We start from the raw sequence: 22,077 nt of genomic DNA, 5'->3' as shown, positions 1-22,077 counted from the left end.
CTGTTCTGCTCTATCAGTGCTCAGCTTATCGCATCAGTAATGGTCACTCGCAAGTCCTGATCCGTCTGTTTCCACATTTTTCCCATCTAAATGTTTTTCCAGTGGAAAAGCAGTTAAACCCCACAGAAACAATGTGGTCTCCGGATTAAATGGTCAAAAACATAAGCTTTTAAGTGTAGTTGCTGATTGCCAGATGACAATTGAGCTGCAGGGTGGACATTTAGCCGTACTACAATGGACTGACTTCTGTTAAGTGTGGTGAGAAAATGTGAGTGAATATGTTTGTAACAACTGAGCAGTTTTTAGTGTGGGGTGACCTCTAACCCTGTATGTGTATATGTGTGCATTTAATGCATGTATACAAGTGTTTGTCTTGGAAAAAATCTTGTCCATTGCTTGACTTGTGCCTGTGGGGCAGTTGTGGAAGTGTCCATGTAAAGTTTTCTACCTGTTGTAACATCTAAGGAAGTTAGTTTCAAGAAGGCGAAGGAGAAGTAGCTTTTGGGATCGATCATAAACCTTTTGAAGACTTGTTAAGAATTCAACCTTTGAAGCCCTTTATTGGTATACATCATTGATCCGTGATGATCAAAGCATTCCAGGAGTTATTTTGTGATAAATATTACATCCATATTTCCTCATAAGATATTGATTCAATCCCCAGAATTACTTTTGACAACCTCCAGATGTTTGTGGACTTGCCGCACTTATCAGATGGCTTTACTTTCAGGCGAAGAGAGCAATTAAGAGTAGTAAAGCGGGAAAGTGGTTTTCTAGTTGACAGATAGTAAAAGTGGCACTGTTTAATAAAAACTCAGCATGTGTTGTGGCTGTGTTACAATCTGTTGACGCTGCTGCCGTTGGACATATTGGGGTCTGTGTCTTTTACCATGAATTGCATAAATTCTTACAGAATGGAGAGTTTAGAAATAAGTTGTTTCTCTTTGATTCAGATGCGCCGACACCAGAACCTTCATGTTTTTCCTCCTTTTTTTTAAAACTACATCGCACTGTGCTCTAAATAACTGACATTATGTTGCCTCTGGTGTGACTTCATGCGTGATAGAAAATACCTCTCTACATGAAAATGTGCCCAGAAATGCAGATTGCACCATGAAAAAACTGTGATAAGTGTGGACATTGTCTGAGCATCTGAGTTTCAAGAATGTTTTTTTTATTGGTGTTAATGGACCCTGACGCTCTCCATCCATGTCCCACCTCCCAGGCTCTTATCTTGGCTAACACAATGGAGACGCTACCTGCTCTTATTCTTCTCCTCTTCAGAAAAGGGACCATCGGCTCAGCTAATGCCTTTGGATGTCAGCGTTTTATCCCCTTTTATATCCTGCATTTTCCTTTGGTCTCGTTTTTTAATGGTTTTACAAACACGGAAACACACACACACACACACACACACACACACACACACACACACACACACACACACACACACACACACACACACACACACACGGACTTGTGGTTGTGTTTCCACCTCTGAGCTGAATATCACTGTAAAGTGTGTCTTCGCTCTTGGTTATTTCCTCCCCATTGTCCACTGGCTTTGTGTGCAGGGGCTTTTTGTGTGTGTCAGCCTGGCTAGAATTGGCCTGTTTACTGTGATTAAATGGGAGCAGAGGAGTTTGGGGACTGAACCGTGCCTCTTTTGGAGTGAAGGAATGTTGCAGCACACACTGCAGTACCTCAGCTCTACATCAACCTTCGCTGGGACAAAAAGCATCCCAGTCTGTTTACAAAAATGTTTCTTTTCCCCCCTTTTTTTACACCATATATACAGTATGTACTGTATATCTATGTTTATGCTGCTCATAAATATGTTAAACTGTGTGTACTGTGTGTGGTGATAATTTTGTTTACAGCTCTCAATTTAACTGCATTTCCCCATTTTCTCTTTAATGAAACCATTAATTAACAATTCAGAGCATATTGAGCAGTTAAGAGCATTTGAGTACTTTCACAGGGTTTTGATTGGTCGGCTGCTGAACACAGTATTTAACTCTAAATGTTAAAATGTTCCTTTGGATGCCTTTAACATTCTTATCTAACTTGATAACATACGCTACTCTACCCTCTCTTAGTCTAGATTAGGGCTGCAACTAACACTGATTTCTAACATCAATTTGAATATATCTTTTCAATCAATTTACCTAATCTAAAAACTCCCCAAAGGATTTACATTTACAGTGATGTAGATGTTGAGAAGAACAAACAGATCCTCACATTTGAGAGCCATTGTTTGGTATTTTAAATTGTCAATACATTATCAAATTGATATTCTGTCTATTCAGTGATTCAATCAATCACTGTTTTGTAGTGAATACTACTCTGGACCAATTCTGCTAATTAAAGCAATCATCATTTGTAGAGGAATTGTTAGATAACAGAGAGAAATGTAAATGCTCTTATGTGATAACTGATGTTATCCTTTTGTCTTTTTAGGTATTTGGTGATTATTATCACTTCCGGCATCGTACACTGGTGAAGAGATCGCTGTCAGATCACAGGGGGACACAAGTCCGTCTACAAAAAGATCCCAAGGTAAGAAGTTTATTTCAGGGGCTACGATTGATGGATGTTGATGAGACTTATTGCTTCAAGTTTCAACATCACACTTGTGTTAAGTTGCAAACTGGACCACGACTGGCTTCCAAACTATTTGTGATGTCACAAATCCTGCTCGTAGGCCCACACCTTAAAACTGGATTTTCAGTGAGCGCAGAGAAACTTTTCACCTTCAGCAGATGAAAGTGAAAACAGTCTTCTAGTGTCAAACTCTACACAGTGAAGCTCAAACATTCAACTGTAGGAACAAGAAGAAAAACACCTTTTTGAATGGAGGGTGGGTTTAATAACATTAAAAATACATTTCTATTCTAAAAACAAGGAACCGCAATAAAAACATGACTTAAAATAAAGGAACAACCTGAAGGAAAAATCAGCTTCTAGAGTTGGTTTCATTTTAACAGAACCTCAAATAAGAAGAACATTATAATAATTTCAGATAGGCCTACATTAAAATGAGTATATTGACAATAAGGATACTATATGTTTTTACAGTCAAACATACAATAAGAATACATATCCTGCATCACAGCTTTAGTTTCATGGTAGACTATAATATTTTTGGTTGTTTTGTGTAATATCCGCATACAGAATAACGTCTGTTGTTGTTTTGACAGAAGGGTTTTGGACTGGATTCTGTTTATCCTCGGCATAAATAAATGTAGTTTTCACCTGACAGCAGCACTTCAGAGCAGTGTCGTATCTGTTGTTTGTCACTGAAACAGACAAAACAGTCTTATTTTGCTCTCTGAAGCTCGCTGTCAGTGTGGAAATTATTAATTGGAATTGCTGGCTGATATTTAATTGTTTGTGCTCCTTCATGGTTCGCTTGCTGACGACGCTGTACATCATGACTACATTTAGGTGTTTTAATTGAGTGCAGATCTGGCACTTTTGACAGCTGGCATACCCAGAGCGCAATCAGCTACAATGAACAATGAATTGCAAATGACTCAAGCTTTACATAGCCATAGCCAATAGAGATCAGTTATGAAAATGCATTGATTTGATTGACTCTAGTACTGATCCAGCACATCAGTTCAGGCTCCTCTACTCTGTAGTTGAGTCTTCATCTGGGTCTTTGTCTCCTCGCTGATCTGAGCTCCTTCTTGTGTTATATTTTCTTCTTCTCCTAATGATGAAGCCCACCAAGCACTTGAGAATTGTGAGAAAATGTTTCACACTATTTTCTCAAGATTTTTTCTTCTTCTTCCTGCCTTTGTAATTTCAGGAAATCATATTTACATGTTTACATTTAAATTACCCAATTATTTGAGCCCGCCTCACTTGGAGACTTGTTTAAAGATGATTAAAGCAATTGAGAAATCTGCACATAAATCTGTAAAAACAATGATATACCTCCTTTAAAAAAAAGTGAATGCAACCCGCCTTAAGGTGTCACTGGCCGATGGCTGTGTTGCCATGCTGTGTGGCCACAAACCACAGGTGCACACTTGGAATAGAACAGCTTCTGCTGTCTTTGTCAGCGTCCGTGTTAGAACTAGACCACCTCCCTCTTTGGGATTTCCTTCAGCGCTGCGGCTCTATTTCCTGTTGTTGAATTCCTTTTTTCCCACAGCACCTCAGAGAAAGTGGAGCGTTGCAATTTCAGGTCCCCCCGTCTACTCAGGAAGGGTCAAGTCAGCTTCTCAGTGCCTACAGGAATTTACAAGATTTAGTGTTATCTGTTTGTTGTTTTTTTAAAATAAAGACAGCTTTGCAAATGCTGCAATAGCCTGCAATGTTTGCTAATCCTTTCATTTATTATTTTTTTTTAACGGACTCTCTCCAGTTTTAACAACGATGCATTTCTCTAACTGTGCTGCAATTAATAATCTGATCAAAGCTTTTATAAATCAGCTGATCATTGCAAATTTGATTCACATTTGCATCAACCCCACAGTTTTCTTTTCATTTTTGAAAAGGGGAACATTGCAACAATATTTCTAATAGGAGGAATTTTAAATCCTACAGAGAGACCATCCCCACAGCTTTTAAACTGGTTGAGATGAAGCCTGAACAAAAGGCACAGCAAACTCTCTTTGAAGAGTGTCTAATTACTGACAAAAGCACCTGGACCTCTGCCAGATCTCATACACTGGCTAACAGAGTCCTGTTAATAGTGTCTATTGAAGACTTAAAGCTTGGGCCTATCTGCTACCTCCATGCCTTCTACTGCCTTCTGTTTTATTTATTTACTTATTTATTTATTTGTTGTTATGGGGAGTCCACATTTGCATCAGTGTTTTGTTTGGTAAATTGAAATGTGAGAAGGAACAGGACAGACAAAGCAGAACAATGAGCGGCTCCAGAAACGTTGGAACTTCACCATTCAGCAGTTTGTTTGACTGCGCTCAAGGCTTTTATCACCAGTTTCATTACTGTGACAAGAATGGTAGCAGCTGTAACATGATAAAGCTTTAACATTAATATAAATGACAAAGCTACTGAGCTGTACTATAACTGGTATTACCATGTTCCCTTATGGTAATGATGCTTTAGCTGAGACTCTTATTCAGCCTCAGAGGGACGATACTATGTTTATATAATGAAGAAGGACAAAGCAGTGGGTTGGGGAATCTATTTGTCGGACGGATAGGACTCACCGCCTAAACATTACCTGAGCAGTCTCTTCGTGAACATTAGTTCTGCATTGGATTGGTCTGGACGTATGAGATAGACACCGCTTTCCATTTTCAAAGCTCATTTATAATGAAAATGCTGTTTGTCAACTTCTGTGCTCTGGTGTTCTGTCACAGACTATTAAAGGATTTCAAAAGACCCCTCACATAAAAATTGCAAAGTAGAAAATGGAAATGTTTGTTGATGTTACACGCCTGCCAAAATTAGGAAATCTATTCAACATGAATTATGAGTTTGGCGCTGAAAAATAAAACTTGTATTGTTCCTGTTATGGAGACGGAAGAAAACATTTAGTTAGAAATAAGGACTTTGTCTCAAGTCCGGTTTAATATTCTTTAATGTACCATAGTTAAAAGGATACTCATTGATGTGCTATTTTGAAAAATATTGGTGATTAATGTAAGGGTGCTATCAGGGACATACTGTATATTCCTAAAACATACTTTTAATCTCTTATACTTGGATTAAAGAAAGATTTTAGCTGTTACTTGTGTAAAAATGCATGAAACTGTATGGAAAATAGAATATTTTGTTCAAATGTGGTCTCTATATAATAACTTAAAATTCATGATTAATTTTAATCTTTCATTTATTGCTTTCCACAGATTAAATAGTAAAAGTACTGAAGTAAAGATAATTCCGATTATGCAGGAAGTTGACGGCACAAACATCCTTGTTGTCTGAATAGTTTATGAAAACACCCAAGCTGCTTATCTGTCCTCTAATTCCCTTACATCTAGGATTAAATCAGTCTCCTAAATAAGTACATAAATAAGTGGAAAATCACAACTTTGCAGAGTTGTGATTCACATTTCCAAGATCTGTGTATGACATTAAAATGACACATGGTTGCACAATTTAGAGGAAAATCACTGATGGTGATGATGATTAACAGTCATAAACAGCCATATACGTAACTTCCTGTGAAGAAGTCACGCAAAGACCCTCTCATGTTTTGAAAAGAGAATTATTTTTTCACTGAATTCCTGAACCACGTATGTGTGAAAACAAACGTTTCATGTTTGACTGAAAAGCAGATAAGGAAATGTGTGAGGGGAAATCACACAGGCCGCCTTATGACGTAAGAGAAAATAGTTTATATCTGACTGAAAATCACATGGACTAGTGTAATGAAGTTGAATCTGTGCCCGGCATACAACCAAGTCTTTGTGACTCTGATTGTAGACAGCCATTTCAGTTGATACTGCCATTTTCTTGAACAGAAAGCCAATATTAAAGCTTTACTGAGAAGAGTGCATCAACATCTGCCTTTCTAAACTGTCCTGTCGATCCTCCACCCTGTGCTAAATTAATTGGGTGTAATAATAATGTAGAGGAGGTTTGTGAATCTTTAGGGATGTGAGATCCTTCTAAAAATTTCATGTGGATCAAGATGCATATTATTGATTCAGTGAAGAGCTGCTGATATGGTCGGATTCATTTTAGATTTAATATAATTTGATCTTATTTCTGCATAGGGCTTGTTGCAATGCAGTTTACATAGTTTAAAAATAGAAACATCAATGTTGGCATTATTATAAGAATAGCAAATATATATATGTGCACTCCCTCTTCCTAACAGTCTCTGACATGCTGTACCACCTTGATTTATCTGCTCATTGTTTGTCTGCATTTCAAAGCAAGAGAATTTACCAGAAAAAAAATGCAGAAGCAGTAGCACACAGGTATTTATCAGGCAGATAAGATTTCTGTGCTTCCTCCAAAAACAAGAGCACTGTCTGACAACACAAAGAAAAAGTTCATAGTTAGTTTCCTTTTTTTTTTTTTTAAACATATTCTCTTCACAATTTGTATTCTGAATGTAGAAGTAAAATGTCAGACTCACAACGGCTTGAAAATGGTTGGCTAGTTTATTTTGGTCATCATTTCCTCCTTAATCAAATACAGACAGCTCACAAGTTATTTCCTCTCACCCAAGAACAGAAAGCACATGCATATCAGTGGCATATTAGTTGACCTTTTGCAGCTTGAACAGAAGACATGAATCTAACTTTGGCAGTGCCAGGGCCCTTAAAACCACACTGTCCCCCCTCCCCCCAAGTGCACATGTTCAGTGTGAAAAAGTTTTGTGTGTAAATTGCCACAGCGGCACCTCACAGGGCTGACCTCATCTTCCCTTTAAGAATCAGATGAATCCAAGTGGAAACGTCTCCTCCACTTAGACTGATTGAGCTGCTCACCAGCGAAGGGAGCGACACCGACGTGAACTTACACACAAACCTCTCGGCTCCTTGAAGTGAAATTATTCCATTATAGCGTTACATTATGGTAGTGTTGAATTGGCAGCGCTTCAATGTAGCAGCTAATGTGACCTTCATTACTTCTTCCCTCTTTACTCTTGTGTCTCTAGTGATCTGCAGAGGCGGAGAGAGAGAGAGAAAGAGAGAGGTGCGCTGTGATTTGGTTGTCCTTCACTTCAGGTGCTCTGTCCTTGCGGCAGGCAGTTCCGTCTCTCTTTTCAGACATGTTTTTCTGTTCTCGTCTACCCGGGCGTTTTTCCTGTTAGCGAGCACAGTTCTGCAGAGGGAGTAAGATGCAGGCTCATTTTCACTGTATGCATTCTGCTTCTGTCAACACTTTCTGCAGGAGCTCACACACCACAAAAGCTCACTTGCCTGCTGCAGACTGGGTTACTGTTGTGTTGTTAGGCTCTTACTGCATTTGTAAGTCTGTGTGTATATGTAAGTGTGCATACATGTTTAGTTGTACCCATAAGCATAAATGGGCACATCCCACTTTACACCGATCCAGAAATTTTAATTAGTCTCGGGCTGCTCTGGAATTCATCAGTGAGTCTCATTAGTGAGGAGACCACGACACCCCTGTGCCTCTAATCTCACTTTGTCTGCTGTCATCCTGCTGAGAATTGGGATCTCTATTAATTCATTTGACACCGTGACCCTCATGGCCAGCACATAATTGTTTCTTTTTCTGTTTTTTTTTTTGTTTTTTTTTTAAATATCAAAGTGTGCAGTGCCCTTTGCAGTTGGGTTTTGTCATTCACTGTTTTTTCTACATGTGTATTTCTGTGTTTAGGTGACTTGGGCAGAGCAACAGGTGGTGAAACGGAGGAAAAAGAGGGACACCTTCGTAGAACCTTTAGATCCCAAATTCAGAGATCAGTGGTACCTGGTGAGTATGAACACAGAAACTCTATTGAATAAACAAGTACGTGTGTGGGGCGTAATGCAGTACTGCACACTGGTGGAGCTTTTTATCTACCTAAAGTCAATACAGGTAATTAAATTTGGGACTTTGATGTTTCCCCTGAGTCAGAAGACAAACCTGTATGAATCCAATATGTGGGCTTTGTGGAAATGCTGTTGTGTATCTTGTTTGTTGAACAAGCACAAATCTGAGTGAGTTCACCTAAAGGATTCAGCTTTAACAATAGCGAAAACGCACAAAGCGCCTTTGAAATCTGAATTGCATGCTTTTTGAAATTGATGGTTTACTTTAGTCCATAGACGGCACAGCAATAAAGAGAGGAAGCAGAGAGAGAGATAAAGAGGTGATTCATCTTGAAGCTCTATGGTTTTCAGTTGATTGATTTTTACATTTGACTTGAAGAATGTCACTGATACATTGGCCTGTTAAAAGCAACAGTAACAACCCCTGAGATTTTCTGTTCAGCTCCACTCTTCCTTCAATTACTTCGAGGGTGCTTTAGGCAGGAGGAAGATTCATGGTGATGCAAAGCAGACTTGCATCACCAGTTGTTTAAAATATCTGTGCTTTAACAGAGGCAGACTCTGTTCCCGGTGTGTTGGAGTAGTTATTAGCAGCTTGAAAGGGAAATGTGTAGATAAAAGCCTACTGCCTGGTTGTATCAGTGTGACTAGAAGGAACAGATTGTGCCATACGCTCATAACAATTCATAGAATTGAAGGGATAATGAAACCACTTTTGGTGCTTAATTTAGTCCCTCTTTTATTATTTCTTTAAGCACAACTTCAAACAATAGTTAGATAAATGACCAATTGATATATTATAATTTGGCTAAAAATACTATGAAAGAATTACGACTAAAGCCTCTGTTGTGCTATTTATGAGTGTGGTGCATGCTGTGGTCCTTAAAAGATGTAGACGTTTGAGTGGAAAACATCCAAAGTCTGTTGGCACCCCATGAGGTTGTAAAGCTCATTAAACACCAAAAGACATGAAAACTGGAGCAACACCTTTGCTTCTCTTAAAGCCTTTTTCACTGTTGGGATCAGCTGTGCTTTGAGTAGAATATAAACATTTCAACATGGGGAACAAAAGAGCATGTGTACATGTTAGTAGTTAACCAAATAACCAACCAGCATTTCAGCATGTTAGGTTAGAATTAATCTGAGGCTGACTGTAATGAGGCCACAAGTTTTAGAGGTATTGCATCATAAACTGGAATTTTTAACTTGTAGGTTATGAGGATGAATCCTCTGGGAATCATAAATGTCTGCACCAAATTTAATGGCAAAGCATCCAAAGGATGTTGAGATATTTCATTCTGTTGGACTGATTCCCTGACAGACATACCTGGTGTCATGCTGCTAGTATCGCTAAAGAATAAATAAAGACTTTCAGTGGCCAGTAGCTCAATGTAATCTGAATCACAGAGCATAACATAACAGGTTGCTGACCAACTCTTTGCCTAATGGAAAGAGAAAATACATTAAAATCTTCAAAAATGCCAATTTGATCTGGTTTACTTTCAACTCATAAACTCTGCCAGGCTTCTAATGGTTTATTTCACAGTTCACATCATCATCATTTCACATTGATTTTACGAGCCTGCAGTTTATCTCCACATCTCAGTTGTTCTGACAGTTAATACTAATATACACTAATGCTGAGTGTGTGCAGTTTCTTAGTTGCAAGATAGTATCTCACACTTAAACAGTATGTTAATATATTGAATAAAAACATTGAGGTAAGCAAGTTCCTCTGCACTTTGCTGAGTTATATAAAAATATTATCTTTGTTTCTGATTATTGAAATACACTCTGTGTATGTTAAATAGGAAATAATTGTGGTAATATATATCCTGAAGTGCAAAGGTTGTCAGGTTGCTGGAATGTGCTGCCGTCGTTCTCCCTACCCAGCCTCTCTCTCCCGACAGTAAATAAGTCTGTACCTCATTAAAATTGAACCTGGCTGGCCAGCGGAGAGTGTGGGTAAGCCGGTTGGCAGGGTGTCCTTGATGGACAGATGCTAATGGTCAGCATCTGCTGTGAGTGACAATGAATATTTGATGTTCTTTTGATATTTATCTAAATGATGAGACAGATTTTTTTCTCCTGATAAATCATGGACGAGATCTCAAGCTGTATGTATGCTCACATGCTCAACATGAAATCCATGCAGAGAGAACATTGACATTAAGGGTGAAGGAAAGGAACTTGATGAGCAGTTACTCAAAATGAAACTTTGCACTCACTGATTTATTATTCACTCAATGTGCCAGCCACAAAAGGCTTTTCTCAATCTGAATCAGAATTGCAGATCACAACTTTCAGCTTTAATTGATTTTCTTCTTGATGGTTTAAGTGTCAATGATGCTACAAGGTCGGAACAATCCTCTCCTATCTGATGGAAAACATTTATAAGGGTCGGATATATAAGAGGAAAACGCAGTGGATGGTGCACCAGACACATTACATGTAACCAGCAGTACACTTTAAAAGATGAGCTTTGAACTAGATGAAAGCCAGACATGGCTTTTGACCAAAGGTCAAGTTGAATGTCAAAAGCATATCAAAAAGCATACAAAATGATTACTGTGTGCCATCATCCAGTTCAGTGCTGTTTTGCTATGCTGGGTATTAATAATGAATGCAAGCGTGGCACTCAGAATACACTCGCTAGAGAATAGAAATACTCTTCGTTACCGTGCAATACTGCCTTCCTCTCATTGGGGAAACTTTAGCTTTTCACTAAGGAAGAGGAAATTCAATAAGCAGCGTCTTTTTCCTGGATTCTTCAGACTTTATCAAAATGTCTTAGAAGATTGCCTTTAAAAAAAAAAAAAAAAGACTAAGCCACTCCAGATTTAGTTAAAAGCACATTCTTGTCAGCTCTCAGGTGTCTCTCACATAATTAGATTCCATCTAAGCTATTTGCTTTCTCCATCCTCAGTACAACGGCAACCACCGTGACTTGAATGCCAAAGCTGCTTGGCAGTTGGGCTACACAGGTAAAGGGGTGGTGGTGTCCATCCTGGATGATGGAATAGAGAAGAACCATCCTGACCTGATGCAGAACTATGTGAGTACAGCTTTTAAATGAATAGAAACACAGAGAAATTGTCAGCAGGAGACAATGATAAAGATAATAAATAGAGCAGATTGAAATTGAGTAATTTTAGAAATGATTGCTGTGTACAGAGTTCAAGGTTTTTAACGTCTGCAGATTTTTTTTTACATAAATGCACCAAGCTGATTTCGCTTTCCAAACTTCTGCATCTGACTTTAACGGCTTATCTGATTTTTCTTAGGACCCGGATGCCAGCTACGATGTGAATGATGGCGATCCAGATCCTCAGCCCAGATACACGCAGCTTAACGACAACAGGTAGAAATCTACACAGATAACATAACATTTTTGATTTTAACTCCTCTCTTTGTCTTTTGACCTACCATGAAGCCACCCTGTTGTGTTTCTCTAAATGCAGACTGTGTGGGGGACATGTCAGGATACAACTGCACTTGCTCATTAGTTTGTCCCCCTCACTGTCTGACAGGTGATAGTTGACATGTAAATATGGCCTCTGGCTGTTTCTCACCCATTGTTTAGGCAAAGGGCACCATTTATCAGAACGTATCCAATTAAAGGTTGTAGCCTAGGGGGTTTTCATCTAAGACATTATAATTTTCTACCATTTAATTGTTTTTACTTTCCCAAAAATGGGCAATTACAACATAATCAGGGTTTTCCCTGGATTTTTTGAGACAAAGGTGGCAAAGATTGGAGAACGTGCGTAGTGTAGCGTACACGGTTTGTGTGTGCACCTTTAGAGTGTCATGCGCTTTGACAGACAGAAGTATCCATAGGGATTTCAATTTTATACCAAGATGGAACAAAATATGGGGAAAAAAAACAACGATTCGAGTCATTAATAGAAAAGGAGGCACTATTTTCAGTGCCTTGCTCCAGTATACTGTGTGCCAAACCATTCACTGATGTCCTTATTCCACTGAAATATAATATGAGACAGAACTGGCAGATAAGATAAATGGTCCGCAGCCTTTTTATTTTAAAAAGTTAACTGCATTACTTAGATTTATTTAATTTGTAAGCATCTTACAGTCTTCTGCCTGTATGAGAATAACAAAATGAGGGGGAGGCAGAGTGTTGTTATTGTTATGTGTTGTTATTAACATTATATCTCCAGCAGTGGAGAGCAGCCTTTCTGCTGCACCGTTAGCTCCGGGGAAAGACATCGCTGTCCAAAACACTGAGCGGGCGCAGGGCTGTTGAGGTGAAACAGACTGAGCACAGAGTTATTTTCTTCACCTCAGAGTTGGTTTGTTTAATGCTGCAGTGTGTGTTGTTCAGCCAGTCTTGTCTTGAGTGTGTGTGTGCTATAGACTGTCCGTGTGCTGCACTGCCCTCCAGTTGAGATTCGCCTTTTTTCGTTCCGTCAACATCACATCCCGGAATTTTCAATACAAAGGCGGTGGCCAGTAATACAAAGGCGGCCAGCTTTTGAATTAGATCGGCAGGGAAAACCCTGATATTGTGAATCATGCCCTCATCTCCATGTTTATGGATTTGTTTTGGCCTCTTAAATCAGACAGGCACCACCAGGGTATTTCTATTTCCTGGGTAAGTAGAGTAAATCTACACTAAGATTAAGGTAGTATGTGAAGAAAACGGCTTTATTGTAGTGGCCTCTGCAGATGGCATTAGGAGTTGTTTATCACCACAGTGATGTCTTGTAGAGAATTGATTGAATTAAGTTCATCAGCATTAATGAAACAGAACAAATCTCTTGGCTCCGGAGGGCCCCTGCTCGTTCTCCTTCAGTCCCATCGCCCGTCTGCCTTCCGATTTTAATTTCTGATTTGCTGTAATCTGCTGTTTGTGGGCCTTTGGCTTGAGAGGCTTTTTTATCTAGAAGCTCACCATGATTACTGATGATGGGCAGAGAAGATTATAGTTAGGCATGGATGGAAATCAAAAATGGCCAACTGAGACAAAAGCCCAGAGCTGGCACCATCAGTATACTACACGTACTGTAACTGTGCTAATGCTGTTTAAATTTAGCTTTGAGGCTGTCAAGCATATAGGAAGTGGTCTTATTGTAGATAGTGTGTAATTGTTTTCATACTGAAAGTAGAATTTACTTGTTTAGAGCAGAATTACTCACAAGCACAGTTATCAGTAAAAGTTTTTGGAAACAATATGCCGTCATTTTCTTATTGAGCCCAGTAAGAATGTGTTTTTAAAATTCTTTGTGAGTGCCTGAAACTGTTTTCACCACTGCCATCAACAAACCCCTAAACGCTGGAATTTCTTGTGGAAGAATGTGGGAGAACATCCCGCCGGTGCAGCTCCACAGATACAAAATCTATGCCAAGGCACGCTTAAGTTCTTCTGGCGGCTCACAGTGGCCCAGAGCCCAGCTAAGACACTCACTATTGATGTTTCCTTCGTTTTGGCTGAACCTCTTTCCAGCCCTCGCTCACCTTAGCCCTTATCTCTCGCCACCCAGCTCTCCGTGTCTTCCTTGTGGCAAGACCAATTGAGAGGGAGCGTATTTGTGTGTGCCTTACTTTACAGTGGGTTGGTGCAGATGCATGTGTAAACAACCTGTGGGCGGGCATGAAACTGCAAGGCTGTGTAAGACTGAAAGTGTCTGTTCCCCGCAGAAAGCCTAACTCTGTTCACCTCCATAAAGCTGTCTTTCTTTCCCAGCATACGGGCAGCAGTGAGGATGGCTCAGTAGCAATGTGACCATTCACCCTCATGTTTATCTAAGACAGCATGCGATCTAGATGTTTCTCTTTCCAAGGTTTTCCTCTGACTCCTATCAGGATGGTTTCCAAATGTGCATTTTCTGGATTAATCCTGGCTAAACTGGCACGGAGTCTTTCAGAAATACTCAACTCATTGACTGATTTACTTCAACATAATTTAAACTATGACTGAATGGCTATATTCACCATTTGCAATGAACATGCAGATATTTTCTTGATGATGATTCACAGTTAAGAAACAAGATGAGTTTAACAATACAAGAGGGCAGTGCACATTGTACATGTGACTTTAGAAATATTCACTTAACAGCAATGGGTGAAAGAACCTATTTAACAATAGCGGACCCTACATTAATCTCTCGCTAGATATTTTCTTCATATTCATCTCTTAACCGCACTCTATAAACATTACCAGACCTTTTGTCCTGCAGGCTAGCTCATTAGTTAACTAGCAGAACCATTTACCAGCTCAAGAACGAACAGAGCAATAACATGTTGTTCAGGTTTACCTTTGAGGTCCAGTGCAGCCCAGAGACTAATGAACAGCAAACGCCACTAACGATGGCCTTGAGAGCCTCAATGATTTTTTTTTTTTAAACATAATTAAGCTAATGCAAGATAGAAAAATCAAGTGAATGAAAGATGTTGTGTGCCAGACTTTGAATATGGGTGAGGACTGTGACTTGGAAGATATAAAAAAGATCAATGCTGTGGTGGGCGGCAACATGTTTCACAATATGTCATTGAAATGCCAAATCTTACATGCTGAAACACTAATGTGTTTTTTAGAGATAAAAATATACTTTGATAGCTTTAAATAGAGTTTTTTTTTAAATTATGCAATTGATATTTGATGTTTATAAACATATTAGTTATTTTTTCAACATTGAGAAGGCTCTCCATGTTTTTCTAATTTATATGTATCACAGATTGCAGGAGCCAAATTTAGAACTTGTCAGCTATGACTTATCGCATGTAGCACATCTGTGTGTTGCTGTATGTTCACAAAGCACAAAAAAACCTGCAGTCAGAACTTTATGTAAACCAAAGAACAGATATTCTGACATTTTTTTCTTGGCCAGTGAAACTTTCCCATCTTTGCATCTTGTCCAAAGACACAGTTTGAATATGTCTGTATGACAATAGCATGTCTCTTTAGCCAAGTCTCCAGAGAGAGGGAGTTGAGGTTTTGCACAGTGATAATGGTTCTGCCAGCTGTGGGTATGAATACTGATCATGTTGTTGGCCTCAGGCCTGCAGCCAACTGTAGTTGCTGTAACCCGAGTTAGTCTCTGTGCTCAGAATCCGCCATGGGGCTTGTTCTCGCTGTAATCGGAACAAGACTTTACTGAAATTGCTCTTTGTTCACCATAATCTCCTATTATCACCACTATGTATGTTGCAGGAATCCTGAGTTGTTGCACAATGTATGGGATACAGAAGGTGTTTTGATTGAAGTCAGTCAATTCTTTGAATAAGAAAATAATATTTCTCCTTTCTAATCTAATTTAGAAAAGAGAAAAATTAGTGAAAGCTGTAAAGAAGTAAAAATGTGACGTGTAGACAGGAATGAAGGAAAACAGTTTTATCAATTTGTAAACATGATACATGCCTGTGATAAATTAAAGGCTCAGATATTTTACATTTGTTTTATTTTTAACAATCATATATTACTAATTTGAAATAAATATCCATTTGCTGAAACGGTTACACATGTGTATAGAAAAACATTTATGATAAGAATTTCTGAAAAGGTTTTACTGACAACTTGCCAAACGAGAACAAAAACCAAATGTGTTGCAGTGTGAAGAAAAAACAAGCTAAGAAAATGACTACTGGGCTTTATGTCCAGTATGTATGTTTTGTTTTAAGATAATGAAATGATCCTGGTGAGAGATCAAAATCAAGACTGAAATTCATAACATAAATCAAAATGTTATGACTGTTAGACTTCAGTTCCCTGAAGAGGAGAAACAAGGTATAACACATAAGGTATGGGACGCCAAGCCAAGCAGGCCACTTAAGCATGAGCATGCTTGAATTTATTCAAATAGAATAGTTGATTCATTTCAGGTTTGTGGCATTAGCAGAAATAGTGACCATCTTTGCAATTAATGGAGTTGATTTTTCTGAGCACAGACAAGAGTTGAGACCTCCTTATTATCCAGCAACTAAAATCTGAGAGTCTGCCAGTGTGTTGGGGAATCTATTGGGCAGATATTACACTTGTTATAATTAATCTATGTGACTTGTTAACAACTGGTTGAACAATGCTGTACTTGTCGTGACAGCTCTTTTTTCCAGCAGACAATGTCTGGAAGTGTTTTTACTGGAGCCCGCTTCATGTGATGATCTCCTGAGCTGTGCTCTCACCTCTTCAGCCTCCTCTCTAAACCCTGGTTCTTGAGGTTGGATCTGGGTTTGGTTTCATGTGACGGCAGTCTTGTGGAGACATAGGATCAGTTAGAAATGAGGACAGCCAATGAGCTACCATTCATTCCTTTAGTCATGCAATGCCCTCATTTGTGTTGAGGACTGTTGGCCCCCTCAGGCCAGTCATCATGACTGATCATCCTGTTGACTGATGAAGTCACAGAGTCAGTATCTAAGTAGATATGGAATAAAGTGGCATTTGGAGATTTAGGTGCTAAAGCGTTAAAATCTTTACCATGCGTGCCATTTGTAATATTCTGAATGAACAGCAACCAGCTTAATGAAGCATTATAATGGATCAGGGCCGTGTGTGTAATGTGTGCATGTAATCTTACTGTGATGAATAATGTCTTGTAAAGGTCACAGAAGAACAGAACACAATTTATTTAATCACATTAACCATTTAACAAGTCTTTACAGACTTCTATGTGCTGCTCCTAGACTTTATTTAAAATATGTGTGTACAGTCAATATCTACAATGTCCCATGTTTTCAGATCCTATTTTAGTGCCATTTTCTCTGATCAATTGATAAACCTTTTTACTTGCCGAAATCTACATCACATTTTTAAAAAATTATTCACATATTTTGGACCTTTTGTGTGTAACTGTTGTTAATACATCTTTGGAAGATACTTAGGTTGATTTGCTACAAATTTTGGTTTGGTTAAACAAAACTGTAGTATCATAGAATACATTATGTATCATAACTTGTTTTTGTTACAAATATTATTCTGTTTAGTGCTAACATCGCAAGCCAAACTTAAAACAACAAACGTCTGTGTTTAAGCTCTGCTAAAAGCTCTGGTGAAACATGATTTGTGACACATTTTATAAATATGGTACTTAATTGCATCAGCTACAGCCATTCCACCAAAAGTACAATGGTGACACTTTTGCACACCTTTGCTGTAGTTGCACCACAGTTGTGCAATGTTACAGTATAATGTTACAGTATAATATCTGTAGGGTGCAGTTAGCTTACACACAGCTTTACACAGGCAAACCCATTACAGCACTGTGGTCTTATTGGGTTATGGATTTGATGTCACATAACACTGCATTCAGATTTAAGGGTTTAATCTGCCATGCATACTTTATTGTCCAGTGCAATACTACTTCAGATTTTAAATGTTCAGAGAATGACCAAAAAAGCAGAAAACATGTTAAGGAAAGCTACAGCACACGATAATCACCAACACACCATAAAATAACATTTGACCTTGAATGTCATTTGCTGGACTTAACACTGTTGCTTGGCTTCACACAGAGCAGTTATGCTCACAGTATTTGAATTGATAGTTGAATGAAAATGTCTTTATGTTAGACTCCTGTAAGCCATGTTGAATGAACAACGCAGAGCCAGCTGATTTCACAAGCAAAATTCATAAACATGTTTGACCCATGGATGCACTCGTCTTCACATTTTTATTGACCCGAACAGTGAGTGGGAGCAGCAGAGGGATATCTTCTCCTATCTATTTCATCACTCCCATGAAAATCACTCCCAAAAATCTGATTATGCAAGTAGTTCTCGCAATGCAATGCAACCATGCAAGTGTATATACAGTATTGAATGTGTCAAAGGAAGATTTGAAAAAGGCTGTTGAACACTTGCGACATAGGCCTGTGCATGCTCAACATCTGATCGCAGACACCTAAGCTGCTCCCTATCATGAGCTGCATCACAAACACGGATGCTGAAAAAGGCCAAAGTCAACAGACTAGCAGGAATGTCAAGATAAAGTTACCTGGAAAATTGTCCAGATGATGCGCGTGTGTGTGTGTGTGTGTGTGTGTGTGTGTGTGTGTGTGTGTGTGTGTGTGTGTGTGTGTGTGTGTGTGTGTGTGTGTGTGTGTGTGTGTGTGTGTGTGTGTGTGTGTGTGTGTGTGTGTGTGTGTGTGTGTGTGTGTGTGTGTGTGTGTTTACTTTTATGTCAATAGGTTTTTATATGTTCTAATATGGTTTTACTATCAGCCTTCCTTCTGGAAAGTGGAGCATGCTGTAGCCAGGCGTCTGACTGTTTAACTGATGTTTTCTAATACTCATAAATTAAAGGGGACCTATTATGCTCATTTCCAACTCTATATTTTTATTCTGGGACTTCCCTAGAGTAGTTTTGCATGATTCACAGTTCAGAAAATTCCTTATTTATCTTATGCTGGCCCTTTATGCAGCCCCTCAGTTCAGCCTCTGTCTCTTAACAGGCAGTCTTGGCTCCTGTCTCTTTAAGGTTGCCCTCCTGATGAGCCCACTCTGTTCTGATCGGCCAGATTTCCGGAAGCCTGCTGAGGAGCAGCCTTATCCGAGTCGTGTTATGTTACTGCTGATAAAACCCCAACATTTCCTGCTTTACTGCTTCAAATTAAAAATGACTAAGTAACAGGAGACTCTTATTGGGAAGAATTTACAGGAAACAAAACATGTTCCTCACCGAATTAGTGGAGCTTTGTTAGCGGCACTAAAAACTGGTTCAGACAAAAACATGGAGATATTTGGAGCTATTTGTTCAGCGGATATTAGCGGAGATTAGAAATAATGCAGGGAAGAATAGTACAAGCAGAAACAGTGATGATGATGTTTGATGAAGAGCTGCAGACGACCAGCATACCTCCAACAGGTAAACTACTTATTTTAGGGCCACTCATAGTGTGCCAGCTTGACTCAAGTCATGGCTCAGCGTGACTAGCCCCAAAACAATGGAAAAACGGCATAATATTAGTGGAGCGGAGCACTGAACTTGTGCGCTGTGCGTGGAGCAGATGACCATATAAAGAAATGTCACAAGCCAACGTCAGCTCGAGCTGAAAGTAGGGAAAAAAAACGTGGAAACCGAGCAATCAGAGCAGTCTGAGGCGGGTGCTTTTTGCTCACAGGGATTACTTCAACATACATTTACCTCATTATTTGACACTTTGGTCACGTTTAATATGAACGATGTATATATGACTGAAAATAATGTGCTAATGTTGACTGTGACCAATTACAATAACCTCCAACCTCTCAGCTCACAACATGTCTGAAGAGATTTCTTGGGACTAGCAACATTGTACATATTATTACATTATATCTGTATCTTTAATGAAAGCAGTAGTTTGTATTGTGAACAGATTGAAATGCTCTTTAATACTTTAATACTCATTAATGACCAATAACGGCAATTTAACTTTGTAAGTGTCAGTATACTGAGAAGAGATGTAGTCTATTTTATCGGGGGAGGATGTTTGCTGCCACTGTGATTTTTTGATTCTCATATTTTGGTTTGGCTGATGACCATGGATGTATTTCAAGAGCTGGATACCAGACCGAAAATGGTGCTCACTCAGTCCAATAAGAACTACTCGGTTGGTGCATACGCCAAAAAAAGTTTCTAGCATCTGGGTTTGCTTCCACATTGTACTGAATATGAGCAGAAGTGTTTCCCCTGCTGGCCCCGCCGATGAGTTCCCACTCGGCCCACAGACTTTACATTGTGATGATGTCACAGATTTTTAGATCGCTTTTGTTGGCTTGAGGAAAGTTTTACTAACATAAAACCTTCATGGATCAAAAAATCATAATAAAAAGAGTCATAATTGACCTTGTTTGCAGTTCAAGGTGTCCTGTCAACAGCTTTTACAGACGTCTCCTTTACAATGTTGGTCTAAGGGAAGATGTTTTTTGGGCCATAGGTGGATCTTTTGCTGCGATACCGCGAGTGACCATTGGTAAAAATTGGCTGAAAGGCTGAGCGGCGGCGCCCTATCCAGCTTTTATAATACATCCATGCTGGTGACCCAGAACGCCATAATGGAAGCCTGCTGGCAAAGATAGTTCCTTCAGAAGTAAAAGTCCACTGTTTCTGTTTTTTTCTGATCTGGCTCAGTGTTGCTTCGACTCTAGCATTCCTGTCTGGGAATGGCTACAATCCAGTGGGGATTGCACCATGGTTTGAGGGGTATTAAGAGTGCGTTTCCATCTGGCAGACCAAGGGAACGCACCTGACTGGAATGTGATGATCAGCCCCTCTGTACTGGCTTCTTGGATCTCAACTCTGCGGTGCCCGGAGCTAGATCCATTACTACAGAAGCTCAAGCTTAATGAAAGACCCATTGTGAAATGAAATGGCAAATCTAATTCAAAATATCCTTTCATGTGTGATGGTAGTGTGTCATCTTATTTCCCTTTCCTTTGACTTTATTCAAGCCCTGAAGGCAGTCCAAGGTTAATAATGCTAGCAGGCCACAGAAAATGTACGGTAGTCTCCACTGATTGGCTGAATGTTTTCTTTTAGACAAATGGGAATTCAGATTTGTTTAAAGGAATCAAAGCCAAGAACCTGTCTCCATGTGTTTGTTTTGTCTCAGTCTACAACTTGATCATGCTGCTTTAGGGAGCACATTCTTTCACAGGCAATCGTTGTGAGACAAGTACACTACCTGCGGGTGTATATGACAAAATGCTGGGTCATTAGGTGAATGACGTTTAGAGTACATATTTTTTTTAAACCTGCTTCTCACCTTCTCATTCTCCCTTCTCTCCAGGCATGGAACACGATGTGCAGGAGAAGTGGCAGCCGTAGCCAACAATGGGATCTGTGGAGTCGGTGTGGCTTACAATGCCAAGATCGGAGGTACAGTCAAATAAAACAAGTGATTGATTGATTGATTTGAACTCACGGGGGCAACCTTGGTTTCATCTGTTTTCTTTTATGACTGCCAGAATAGCTGAAACAGTTGTTCTGCAACGTCAGAGTTATTTTCAGTCTATTTCTCGGGCACAGCATGCCACTAAATCTTTTTGAGCATCATCACAGTTGTGATCCGGATTGCACTGTAAGTGTATTGGTTTTGCATGGAGTAACAGTATTGAAAAAGCACAAATGTGAAAAAAATTCTGAAATGGTACTTATGCTGTAGCTTTTTTGGAAGCTGTGTTAACTCAATGTCACATTTACTGTCAGCTTGTAGACAAGTTAAACAGAAAAGCACATCTTATTTCTCATATTCTGTTCCCTTATGTATCTGCTGTGAATTGATGTGGACAAAATATTATAAACACCTTTCAACTGCTGGCTACAGCCTCAAAAAATTGAGTTAAGATTCTACAGATTCACCCAATAAACTGTTAACTATTTATTTAGAGACATATGGTTGTGCTGGTGGAGTCTCTAAAGAAGTCAGAGTAAGAGATAGAGGGGAGCTCAGAGTTTGACTGTCGTACTGCAGACTTGAAAAAGCTGTCTTTATAGTTTATCTAAGGCAAAACGCCCACCGTAAGATTTTGTTGAAGCATGTCACAGACGGGGGTGAAGTCAAATTGTCAGAACACACATTTGGCAAGGTCTTGTTGCCACCCTGCTGTGATGTCGGCCCCCGCTATTCCCTGAGAACGCAACCGCGACTTGAACATGCTCAATACTTGATTGTGTCACTCTGGCCAGTGAAATTTCATCACC

General features: G+C 39.3%; 1 protein-coding gene across 4 annotated transcripts in view; it reads left to right on the top strand.

Annotated features, from left to right (window-relative positions):
- Positions 1-22,077, top strand: part of furina (furin (paired basic amino acid cleaving enzyme) a) — an 85,129-nt gene that overhangs the window by 40,667 nt on the left and 22,385 nt on the right. For all 4 annotated transcript variants that reach the window (XM_044348008.1, XM_044348035.1, XM_044348019.1 and 1 more), the window contains exons 3-7: positions 2,461-2,559; positions 8,284-8,379; positions 11,365-11,493; positions 11,723-11,799; positions 21,164-21,252. In XM_044348008.1, the coding sequence (XP_044203943.1) occupies positions 2,461-2,559; positions 8,284-8,379; positions 11,365-11,493; positions 11,723-11,799; positions 21,164-21,252 (490 nt within the window). The remainder of the gene's footprint in view (positions 1-2,460; positions 2,560-8,283; positions 8,380-11,364; positions 11,494-11,722; positions 11,800-21,163; positions 21,253-22,077) is intronic.

This window comes from Thunnus albacares, chromosome 1 (genome assembly GCF_914725855.1).
Source record: "Thunnus albacares chromosome 1, fThuAlb1.1, whole genome shotgun sequence".
Classification (NCBI taxonomy): domain Eukaryota; kingdom Metazoa; phylum Chordata; class Actinopteri; order Scombriformes; family Scombridae; genus Thunnus; species Thunnus albacares.
Note: the sequence above shows the minus strand (reverse complement) of the source record. Positions and strands in the feature narration are given on the sequence as shown.